We start from the raw sequence: 13546 nt of genomic DNA on the forward strand, positions 1-13546 counted from the left end.
GTATGGAATACAAGAATTTTTTCTTCAAGAGATTACGTCGACTGAGGACGTGGAATAAACCCACAGAAACGAATGTCTCGGCCATATAATGTGAGTGACAATTTATATATATATATATATATATATATATATATATATATATATATATATATATATATATATATATAATTTATTTACCTCTTTTAGAAGTTGAGGTTTATTATTCCATTCTAAATCAATATTCGTTGTAAAATGCATGTGATCAAAAAGTAAAAATGCGATTTATCACTAAACAGCAGGATTATTATGTACTGCTATGACATCACTTGCATATTGTCGGCCCCTCTCATTCCCTCTAAAAATTCAATTATTTTTATTTATTTATTTATTTTTATTTTGTATTCGAACAAAAGGAGATACCTTTTCAATGTAACATAAATGAAATAATGTGGCGCGCATTCAGCATGGTAAATCAGTGAAATTGCGCTATATAAATGTTTATCTGAAGTTCTTTTGTTAAAAAGGGAATAAGTGTCGTTGCCAGAAAAATACTTTACAATCCAATTTTGCCAGCAGATAACCGTAAAATTACACTAAATTAAAAAAAACAAAATGTTTTAAGTTTAGTAAACAACACGTGAACGGATTTCACAATTGAATCTTGACGTTTATCTATCATGAACACAGCTCACTAACGGAGATGGGATTTTATTTCGCTTAAAATGTTGTGAAAAGTAAACGGACTGCATCCCATAAATTGTCAATAAAACCAATTAATGTAAAGTGTAAAAGGTGAAAATTGAAAAAGAAATCGTTGAATATTTTATACTCCACGAAACATTTGAAATTGTTACCCATATCAACAAAACGGTACAAACTCCGAGTTTTTGAACAAACTGCTCCAAACCTGTGAATGCTGTAGAGAATCATTTGATCAGCAGCTCTACTTTACGTCAGACTATTTTCGCTTTGGGATATTTTGACAGCAGATGATGTTTCTTTGACTTAGTAATCCATTCAGGATTGAACAAAGTCATCATTATCATCATCATGATTGATTTTATTATTGTAATTATTGTCACAACAAAAACAACAACTACTACTACTACTACTACTACTACTACTACTACTACTACTACTACTACTACTACTACTACTATCACTACTACTACTACTACTACTACTATCACTACTACTACTACTACTACTACTACTACTACTACTACCATGATACTACTACTACTACTACCACCACCACCACCACTACCACTACTCCTAAAACTACAACCACCACCATTACTGCCACAACTAATACTACTACACTACTACTACTACTTCCACCACTACTCCTATAACTACTACCACCACCAATAGCACTACTTATACTACTACCACTACTACTACTATCACTACTACTACTACTGATACTACTACTACTACCACCACCACTAACACTACTCCTACAACTACTGCCACCACCATTACTACAACAATAACTACTACTACTACTACTACTACTACTACTACTACTACTACTACTACTACTACTACTACTACTACTACTAGTACTACTTCTAGCACTATTAACACAACCATTATCATTATTTCTATTTCAAATTCAATTCCTCAAACTCCGCTCCGTACCATTTCGGGAAAATGGGTAACAATAATCATTAAGGCTGCAAAAATTACTAGAACATCATCTATATCTAAAAAAAAACAAAAGAAAAGAACAGAAACCAGCAGATTAAATCCCATTGAAGACTGAGGGTGAAATATAAAGTAAAAAAGAAAATATAAAAATAATAATTAAAACAATAATAATAAATGACAATAAAAAAAGCACGCATTGTCAATGACCGAACATTTTCTTGTCAAATAGGGAATGAGATTAGCGGAAGAGTAGCTTCCCTTGATTGGAAGTCACCCATAGTCTGTGACGTCACCGGCGGAAAAGTTATTAGAGAGAGAACGTCATGTTGGTTGTGCGCATGCGTCTCTCGTCCTCGCGTCAATTTGGTTTTGAAGTGTCTCAAGCCGCTTTCACCGGAAGCGAGGACGAGAGACGCATGCGCACAACCAACATGACGTTCTATCTCTAATAACTTTTCCGCCGGTGACGTCGCAGACTATGGATGACGTCCAATCAAGGGACGCTACTCTTCTACAAATCTCATTCCCAATAGAATAACAGCGGTATTAAAATTCCCAGCAATAAAATAAAAGTTTGCTATCTCTGTGAGTCAATGGTTATAATTTGCTCTTATCATCGCATCATAACATTTAGGCAGGTATGGAAATTCAAGATAATAATTTGACTAATTACAACAACGATTTTAAAATTAATTAATTATTTGACTTATCATAAGAGACAATATTGACATAATATTCATTAATTAATGAATTAATAATAATAATAATAATAATAATAATAATAATAATAATAATAATAACAATGATAATGATAATAATAATAGAATGATCACAGTAACAGCATTGAATAAAGCTAGAAATTGGAGTAAAGTTATCAGATTTTCGCTCACTCTGACAAAACCGGCGTTTGTTTGGGGGTTTTTTTTTTTGGTTTTTTTTTTTTGGTATTAAAAAGAGAAAAAAAAATTAATTAAATTTTGACCAAAAAAACTCCCGACTTCAAACATGGATAGATAGAAATGAACTTGTGAAAAGTCTCAAACCTGAGACGTCGAATGGAAAGTCGTGTTTGAGACGTTTTGACAAATTGGTTTGACATTTTCGTTGGTCGTTATTTGGAGTAAAATCTTTCTGGCTACAAAATTTTTAAGGACGTTTTATCAGAGTGTAGCGAAATTGTCTAATTATTTTGGTTGATTTATAGATCAAATCTACGAAGCGTTTTTTGAGGGGTTTTGTTTACAAGTCGTCTTTATTTATTTCTTCATTCATTTGTTTATTTCAGTATAGACAATTTATTAACATGAATATATCGATCAATAATTTCTAAATAATTGCATTGTCACATCATTGAAATTATCATCGAATTATAGCGTGATAATGAGGACGTTGATGATGATGATGATGATGATGATGAGTGCGTAAAATGGCCACAACATGTCGCATAATATTACAAAGACTCGATCATAACAATGATAATTAATATATTATAATAACTATATTTCATAATTACACCAATATCATACATATATTAAATGACGTATATTATATTCATCATAATATAACTTACATATTATAACGGAGCTCCTTTTGAAATCAAATATATTTGCCATTTAATCTTTTTAATAATTAACTTTCAAAGTTATAAATTATTTTCTTATCCAATTTTCAACAGTTCACTATAAAAAAAAATATGGTAGCCCCAACATAAAGCCAGTCGGCGATGTATCTCAAAACAATCAAAGCGTTGACCCTTTGGATTCAGACTTGAAGTTGTAGCGTCTCCTCCTGGAGTCGAACCTTGGACAATCACATCCATAAGTTCATTCTAACAGGTTTGTTATAGCCATATTTTAAAATTGAGTAGATCTTATACAGCAACATGTAGAAAGAAATTCCATAATTAATGACGAATTCATAATAATAATAATAATAATAATAATAATAATAATAATAATATAATAATAATAATAATAATAATAATAATAATAATAATATAATAATAATATAATAATAATAAAAAATATAACGGAGCACCTCTATGAGAATATTCAGTTTATTATGTAGCTTTCCTTATTGGACAAAAAAAATAATAAAAAAATTCGAATTCTATAATTTATCATATTATATTATTCGTGGATTATGTACGTTGTCGGTAGGTAGCTTAGCGATACAGTCTTGTGACAAAACAAGGCTGGGTGGAAAACACCAAAATCAAGCCATAATATGGACTGGGTGGAAAACAACGATCAAACTAGAAATTCATCCCATTCTTTATCTGAATAATAATAATAATATAACAACAGACAAATCTGTTGTTTTGTTTTTTTACCAAGAGAGCAGTAGGCATCGATGCGACTTGTTGTTGAAGGTGTTAAAACTTAAAACAAGTCCATTAAATAATAATTCAAATAATTGCATTTCGTTAGCGTTGTTGTCTCGACAGATTGTCTCAAATTTGGATATTTTGTTGTTGTTATTTAGATTTTTTTTGTTTCCGCAGCAGTTGTAAATCATAACAGATATCTTTATATTAAAACACGTTGGTAGTTTCAATTTGACAAGGCAGTTATAATAATATTATAATAATATAACCATAAAATCTATCTGACAATTAGACTATAACTGTTTAATTATTAAAACATATTATCAAGAATAAAATAGATATAATAATTTAGAACCATCATTACCTTCGGTTTATTTGCTTATTTTGTTGGTTTTTGGAAATTTTATTTTTATTGACAACATTTAATTTCTAACTCCGCGATTAACCTTTTCAAGGCGGGGTTCGAGTTTACTTGAACCTTATCGAATTTCTCAGATCATTTTATCTAATTATAACCACAGAATTGACCGTTTTACTAAGACAGCAGCCATAGCAATGCGACTTGGGCTTCATTGAAGTTATGTGTATGGTTAAATTAAGATAATAATATATATAATGATTATGTGATAAGATTAGAGTAATCTCGGACCCAGCTGTGAAGGGGTTGATAATAAATTGTATTTATTTAATGCATCATGGTATTTGGTATCTTTCCATAATATATTTTATAATATTTATGACGAAATATCAATGTCACTGTCAGCAAAGATAAGTTAAAAAAAGAATTATTTTACAATCAAATCACAAATCACTAGAATATACCTATGGATGATGATGATGATGATGATGATGATGGTGATGATAATGATGATGATGATGATGATGATGATGATGATGATGATGATGAGAAAAGATTCGTGAGACTCGTCCACAGAGAATCAAACTCAGAACCTGGAAAGCTCCTTTGGCCTAAATGCCGACCTACTCTACCATTGAAAGGGAAGAAGAAGTAGCCCTGAAGGGTTACGCCCGTACAATGCCATAGTAAATATTATAATTAACACGTGATTATTTCACTGTTCATTCTTTGGGGATCTATCGTGTCATCTTTACAACCATCTGTCCAAGGGCATGTTTTTTTTACTCAACAAAAATCCAATGTCTGTCATGATGTTGGAACGGACCAACCCAAATCAAAGATAATAAAATCATTGAGTGATGAAGGTCTTTTTGTCACGAGATTATCGGAATTTAAAAAAAAAAAATTGAGCTTTTATATAGAGCAATATCCACTAAATGTGCTCAAAGCGCTTTACAAGGGGTCCCTGGTCAACAGCAACATTTAACATGTAGGACGGGACATGCCGCCTGTTAGGCGATATTACAATTTTTCAGACAAAGACAACGCTGTTAACGACCAGGTACTCATTTTATACCTGCGTACGGTGAGAGAATGTGAGTAAAGATTCTTTTCCAAGGACTCAACTATGCGTCTAGCGAGGCTTGAACCCAGGACCTTCCGATCCGGAAGCGAGTGTCATACCACTAGACCACATAGCCGCACAATTAGTTGGCGTCCGGTCAAACAGGCACGACTCGAGAGTCGTTGGTGGACAGATTGAGACCTATGTCACGTGACATAGCTACAGGTTTAATGACACAATTTGTGGGAGATCCCTTCATGAGCGGAGAGCTCGAAGGGCTGGGAGTGCAACTCCCCTCCGACTGTCCAACTTCGGGAGAAGGAGGCGCCGCCCCTGGACTTACTGGGTTAGGGGCATAAGGGTGGAAACGACTTGGAGGGGATCGTGAGGGAAAAAGTGGACCTAGAGAACCGAGTGATGCTCCCATGTGACGGGGTAGAAATGAGAGAGGGTAAGGTAGGGGGAGAGATGATGGGGGTATTCTAGCGGCTGGATGTGAGGCGGGTAGGGTGGGTGAATTATGGGGGTGAGAGTGGTGATGAGAAGGGAATGAGGTTGATGGAACTGATGATGATGATGGTGTAGATGATAATGTTGATGATGATGGTGGTGAATTGACTTCGGTAGAACTAGATATTGACGATGATGTAGGTAATGGTTTATTATTTTGAGTATGGGATGGGGAGGTGCTGGGTGGGGTTGTTGTGGAGGATAAATTATGATTAGATGACGATGGTGATAACGATGCTGATGATGAGACTGATGATGAATGTATTGAGTGTGGAAGAAGATGAGGATGACCTGAAGCTGCTGCTGCTGCGGCTGCTGCGGCAGCGGTGTTGATGTAAAGAGAAGCCATCGGGTGGTGGAAAGCTGAGTTTGCCGTTCCGAATAAATTGGGATGATACATAGGGAACAGTGAATGAGTCATTGGTGAACGGGGGCAAACTGTTACGTTAGGAGGGCATCTTGAATCCTTAGCTAACAGTTTTTGTTCTTGAAGGTAACGATTCTCCTTCTCGAAAACGTCTCGTTCTCGTTTTTCGGACTCTAAGTGAAGAAGGTGTTGATGGAGCTGGTTTTGTTGTTTGAGGCGTTGATGATGCTCCTCGAATGACATAGCTGTAGGATTGTTCCTGTTCTCCTGAAAACGCGAGGAAAGATGGTGATGATGATGATGGAGATGTTGATTAGATTGGTGGTGGTGATGGTGGTGGCTGTGGTGGAGCGACCGAGGACTTTGTTGCTGATGCTGCTGTTGTTGTTGCTGATGCTGGTGAAGTTCAGATTCGGAATCGGCTGCATAACCATCTGGTGAACGAAGAGCATGCCTAGAGTAGGAAGAATGTTCTTTACGGTATGGGGAATTTGCATTTGTGTCTTCTCTGTGAGGATTTTTAGTATCCTCTCCATGGGCTGAGGAAGAACTGCCGTGTCTGGATAAAGTGTCTTCCTCGGTGTCACTGGAAACTGAAGTACGATGATGATTGTGATGATGGTGAGCAGCTGAGCTGTTTCTGGTGTGAGGACTGCGACTGCGGTCTCGGCTGCTAAATCCATTTTCTTCATGCCGTCTGTATTTTAAATCCGATGGTTTGGCAATTAGACTTTCTGCACTGTGCTTAAGCACTGGCTTGGAACTGCTTGTATAATTGTTTTGTGTCGTTTTAGAAGGGGACAATAACGCATTATTATTTTCACAAGATGGCGAAGGTGATAATGAGGTTGAACGTTTGGATGGAGATAGATTGAAAGCTGATGACGACGACGGTGGTGATTGCGTAGGTGTTTCCTCTTTACGAGTTGAATCTTTCATCTGTTCAAATTGTTTTTCATTTTCAGCATCGCGACCTGAATTTGGAATCGGGGTGGATGACCTGCGTGTGTTGGAGTCTGGCGGAATAACAGAAGTGCTTACGTCATGCTCTTGAGAATGGGGGCTATTCACATTTTTGTCTGAAAATAGATGTGATAAATGTGATAAATAGATGCAATTTACTTTGTGACTGGAATAAATACATCATAATGACCATAAGTCAAATAACAATAAAATGTAAAGTACTGAATTCCCAGCTTTCATGTCTGTATATTTCAAAAGTGAAACATTTTTTTTTTATAATTTGGAAAAAAAATAAAATCGTGGAAATCACATAGGTGATTGAGTCATAATATGATTCTTGAAGCATCTTTGAGTGCACCTAAATCTGGCAATGGTATGAAATCGTTGATCACACCATAAAATCTAAGGCTACTTGCTCCATTTTCAATTAGTTTCATAATGCTTCACGTATTCCCTCAGTAGGCCATAAATAATATTCAATCAATCTTCTTGCTCACTATAGATTGTTCAAAAAGACTAAAGCAAAAATGGATGCCATCTTTAAGGCAATGATTAGGTTAAGCACTATAATTTTTGACGATGCAGGATTCATAAAATCATGTGCAACCTACCGATAGTGTGTTCTTCCTCGTGTTCACTAACAATGCCTCCTTCCACAGAACGCTGATCGTCGTCATCGACACAAATCTCAACATTATCGTCCTCATCCTCGTCGTCACTGTTAGATGACGTATGACCATCGTGAGGGAGGGAAGAGTGAGAACTGTCTGGATCCATGGGTTTTTTAGTTCTGTAAGAACCATCAGAAAATCGTTTAGGGTCAATACAATAAATTAACAATCGGTCAGATGGCGTGCATCAAGAGAAAATCTTTATGACTCTATGCTGCCCCGTGGGTATATAAACCAATTGTCTCAAAATAAAAATAAAAATGTTAAAAGACAAAAAAAAAATGTTAAGACGAAATACCATTGTGATTCTATAATCTTTGTGAGTCGATTTTCAAAATATTCTAAAAGTTTTCAGTCATCATGTGATTTAGTGAAACGTATCACCATTTTAATCTTTTCTAAAAATGCAAACAGTTGTTACAGTCGGTATTTTGAAACTAAAAACTATCTGCAAGATTCTGACTGTGTCAATTTACTAAAGTGTTGAGTAAATATCGAACTGAGATGACCATCTAACAATCTAGGTCGACAATGAATTGAACGAAAATATCGATGCGCTTTGAATATATTTATCTGATGACACTTGTAGTTTTTATCTTTATCATTCAATAGAAAATGGAAGATAAATTGTAATATTTAAAAATATAGAATAAAAGCTTCCATTTAGTTAAAAAAGAACGTTTCGGGTTTCCACCTAATCGATAAAACACGATGAGAGGGACAATGACGACGAATGAGAAATAAAAGGATGGCACTGTTACAATTTAGAAATAAGAATAAAGTCCAATACTTACATTTTGTTGCTTCTACCGCCGCCATTTTCTCTGAATCCTTTGGCAAAAGGATTATTGTCAATTTTCAACTTTGTTATCTACAATGAGAGAAAAAGAGAGAAATATGTTACCTTTAGATACGACCATTCACTAACATATTATTTACATAAAATTAATACATTATGAAGTTACAACACAATTTTTTTTTTCAAACACTTCAATTATTAGAATCACATTAAGCTCAAATTACATAAGTTTGGTCTTTGACAAACGTTATACATTATAATTTATATTTTTTAAATGATTCTTTTAACCAGTTAACTCGTGTTTAAAAATGTGACCAGGGAACTCGACCTTCATTTTTCTGACGAAAATTTTCAAAACAAGTTGTTGTTTTTTTTGTTTTTTTTTTTTTTTTTTTTTTGTTTGTTCTTTTTTTAAATTATTTATTTATATTTTGGGCTTGTTTTGGGTTTGTTTTTTTTTTCAGAATACGGCGGTTAACTGGTAAAAAAAAACTCGTACCTGCTCATTCTGGTAAGCTGTGACGGCGATAAACTGTGTCTCGTTGAAAACGACCGTTGCACGGGGGGCGATGGCAAGCCTCATGTAATCCGATGTTCGGATTATGTGGAACCGAGGCTGGTACTTGTGCATCGAGTTGAGGATTTGCTGTGGGTGAAGGAAATGTGTGATTGAGAACATTGATAACAACAATATGTGAAGAATAGTTGGTATAAACGTTATTAATTGCCTTTTAAGAATAATCTCAGAAAAAGTGGTGTGTATTTTTGGTTCAGATCCAAATCAGTTGTTTTTGTTTGTTTTTGTTTTTTTAATGTTTGTGTTTTGTTTTGTTTTGAGGCAATAATGCTGTTGTTGGTGGTGGTCGATATGGATGCGTGGGTGAAGTAAAGAAAGTGAAAAAAAATATAAGATTTCATAAATAAACAATATAGAGTTATTTAATCACAGAACTAAAAGCAATCAATGAATCAAACAATCAACATTTTTCAGATCATGATTTAATCTGGCCCAAATAATATAACTGCTTTTGTGGGGTCCTAGCTTTTCAGATCTCATTACTCCCCCCCCCCTCTCTCTCTCTCTCTCTCTCTCTCTCTCTCTCACTTCCTTTTCAATGCTCTAGTGATGTTTTATTTGCTTAAACTTCCAAAGCTTTGTGTGAAAAGAAAAAGATAGAAAGGAATAATAACAACAAATTTCAACCATTTCACCCATAGAAATTGGATAATCGCATTCCGAGCAAACCTTGCCACACGGTGCATCACACTTTGCCCAACCAGCCCCCAGTGACGAAACGCCACTGATTTTGACATTCCCTCACGTTTTCGCCCGATTCCGTACCCATTTCTCCCCAGTCCCGTTACGTGGACATAATACCCTCTTAGAAATTAGATCCCTGTGGTGGAAAGATGGACAAGTGAATGGATGCATTGCCCTGATTGCACCACCACTGACTGGAATTATCGGATTTGGAATGAAGAATTAACAAGAGTCTACTGTATAGATAGATGCCACTGCGAATGAATTAACCGTTCCTTCATTCATGGTGGGTTATTTTCATAATTCAAACAATAACAAAGTTGAGGCTGATGCCAATAAGTGTATAGATATTCTTCGTCTATCAACATCATCGTCATCATCATCATCATTATATCAACATCATCATTATACCAGTAAAAGTATTAAGACGGAAAGGAAGAAAAAAAAACAAAAAATAAAATAAAATAAAAACAACAAAAAAAACAAAGCGAAACCAAACCAAAGAATCCAGCACGGTATCTCTGACTAAAAGCGTGCTCCATCTCAGTCCATTATCGAAATCTTCACCACCTCATCCTACACACGACATTATGATTTTATTATTATTACTATCAGTGGCGGCGACGTGCCATATTTTTTCTCCTTTCCCGTTGGACATGCATATTGCCATGCCAAAAAAATATAACTAATCACTCCTCTCTCTCTCTCTCTCTCTCTCTCTCTCTCTCTCTCTCTCTCTCTCTCTCTCTCTCTCTCTCTATCTCTCTCTCTCTCTACCTATCTTTAAGTCACTCCAACACCGCCGTGGTCCCGTTTCACACGGCACCACCAACCCATCTTCGTGATTTGACACCTCATTCCACTCACATTCGCGGACATTCTTTTTCGACCTGCTACTCACGTACAATAAATGCACGAACGAGTAACTTACAATAATATGATTACAAAAGACTGCCACGATACGACTCACGCGCGCGTGCATAGCATAGTCATACCTGGCAGGCGGTGAGCCTCGCGGCGCCAGGCGTGTGAGTGTATTCCACGACTAAGTAAGTAATAATAGATACTCATATAACGTGGACACGGCCGAAAGTAAAGCGACCAATTTGACGCTGTGATCGAGCAGCAGGGAAGTGCAGCAGACGTGAGTACGTGTATGTTATGCGGAAAGCTCGGACTGTGAGCAGAGGCGTAAGTAGAGGAGTGTCATAGAGTGCGGAATTTGACATCTTGAATAGTTTTGGTTGTTTGGTTGTTATATGCTCGTAATCAGCTTTCTGCCAGTTTTGTAGTTTGTCTTCTAGCAGATAATAACCTACATTGTTGTTTGAACTCGGGATAACATTAAATATTGGACAGGATTGACGTGGAACAATCTAATATGAGGAAGGCCCAAGACCGTGATGAGTGGCGTCGAATCGTGAAGTCTGCATCCCGAGAGTCCCCCCGACGACCAACCGGTCATGGGATAGAGTGAGTGAGTGAGTTTGAACTCAAAAACATGAATGAATAAATAGATTTTAAAAATAAATAAATAAATAAATAAATAAAACAATACCACTAACTGTACCCCCCCCCCCCCAACCACCAAACTAGATTGCTTAGATTACACTTTGCGGCTATGTGGTCTTGTACACTCACTCGCTTTCGGATCGGAAGGTGCTGGGTTCGAGCATCGCTCAGAGCATAATTGAGTCCTTGGAAAAGGCTCTTTACTCACATTCTCTCACCGTACTCAGGTGTAAAATGTTGTCTCTGTCAGGGGAAATAAATGCAATATCGCCTAACAGGCGTAATGTCTCGTTCTATAATATATTATTACGTTTGTCAGGGATCCATTGCAAAGCGCTCTGAGCGTAATACTTAGTGGATATCGCTTTCTAGCTGCTTTTTTGTTTTGTTTTGTATTTTTTTTTTTTTTTTTGTTTTTTAGAAGTTCATCCTTGGGGCATATCAATACAATCTACATAAATAACAACCCAAAAGCGTGTCAGTAACACACACGGCCGGTAACAAAAAAAACACAGGAACATGCATTGATCGGTGACATTGATAGCCTTGAAGCAGTATATCATTTAACAATGTATCCATATTTAGTTTTGTTCAAATGTCTGACTTCAATAATATATTCACGCTCAACTAGACGCATTATACAACTATCATCATAGCACATTAATATTCAACATTATGTTGCCTAAGAGTGATAAACATCGACATTAATGACTTCATCATAATTAATAATAATATTAGCATTAACAATATTATTATTATTATTATCATTATTGTGTATTGTTATGATCGTGGAACCGCCTGCAAGTTGCATGTTGTGTTTTTAGCATTGCATTCTAATCCCAGCGTCAGAGCGTGACTTTTGGGGCTATTGTGTATTTTTATTCCATTCATAAACGTGACATCCATTCGTTACTCAATGGCTAAGCACTTTTAGTTTTCATTTTCACCAACAAAAAAAAAAAAAAACAACAAAAAAACAAAACAAAAAAAAAACTTACTTTATAAAATCTATATCGATAATATGATTTAAAAAAAAGTGAACTTTTATTATATATAATATATATATATATATATATACATATACATATACAGTGCAATAGGCATACTATTTATATGCTCAAAGCACTTTACAAGGGGTCCCAAGTCAGCAAGTCAATATCGATATGATTTCTTTTTAAAGTGAGCTTTTATATAAAGCAAATAGATATAATATGCATGAAATTTGTGTGCTCAAAGCACTTTTGAGTATCCAAGTCAGCAGTATCATTTACCTAGATCGAAGCATGATGCATGTTAAGGCACGATTGGGTTTTTTTGTTAATTTTGTGACAGAGACAAAGCTGTTACAAGCAAGGTGAGCGGTATACTCTAGTATAACGAGAAAATGGATCAAAGAGCATTTTGCCTGGTCTTAATTATCTATTCAGGAGTTGAACCCGGTACCTACGGTTTGCGAAACAAGTGTCATACAAATAAATATATTATTATCATGTCGTCTATTAACTGACAACGACGCACGATGGCAATGAACATGGCAAAAAGACTGTGAGTGTGAGCTCTCATTCAGACATGAGAATTTAAACATGGCGACATGACAATGATCAATGATTAAATTAGAACACAGAGAAGAAAACAATTCCCACAGCGAAAAGTCCCTGGATTAACCATAAACTATTCCACGGTGCAAATGGGTCAAATTATATAGACTCGGTTTGGTTTTGTTTTGTTTTGTTTTTCTCTTATTATTCTTTTCATTTTGTTGATTTGTTTTCTTTGTTTTGTTTTGTTTTCCTAAAATGGCAGCCGAGCATTAAGCTACCATAATTCATTATGCTGTTATTTTATTGACGGTTTCGTGAGAGAGAAATAAACTGTTCATTTGAAATACACCATGTTAAATGTGCTTTTTATCACTTTTTAAATGAAGTACAAGGTGGTAAAAACGCCACATTAAAAATATATAAACTCTATTCTTTACAATTGTCCATTTTCATCGTGGGTTTTTTGTTGTTGTTTTTTTTTGGGGGGGGGGGGGGGAAGGGGGGGGGGGGAGTTGTTATTATGTGCTTATTTTTTTTTTT

General features: G+C 35.5%; 1 protein-coding gene across 1 annotated transcript in view; it reads right to left on the reverse strand.

The window, feature by feature from the left end:
• Window positions 1–3950: 3950 nt before the first annotated feature.
• Window positions 3951–13546, reverse strand: part of LOC144968970 (uncharacterized) — an 86681-nt gene continuing 77085 nt past the window's right edge. The window contains exons 5-8 of the mRNA XM_078907873.1: window positions 9192–9338; window positions 8688–8764; window positions 7834–8012; window positions 3951–7338 (exon numbers count right to left, since the gene is read on the reverse strand). Of these exons, the coding sequence (XP_078763999.1) occupies window positions 5540–7338; window positions 7834–8012; window positions 8688–8764; window positions 9192–9338 (2202 nt within the window). The 3' untranslated portion in view covers window positions 3951–5539. The remainder of the gene's footprint in view (window positions 7339–7833; window positions 8013–8687; window positions 8765–9191; window positions 9339–13546) is intronic.

Source organism: Berghia stephanieae, chromosome 3 (assembly GCF_034508935.2).
Source record: "Berghia stephanieae isolate SIO BIC M18660-M18661 chromosome 3, UCSD_Bste_1.3, whole genome shotgun sequence".
In the NCBI taxonomy this organism is placed as follows: Eukaryota; Metazoa; Mollusca; class Gastropoda; order Nudibranchia; family Aeolidiidae; genus Berghia; species Berghia stephanieae.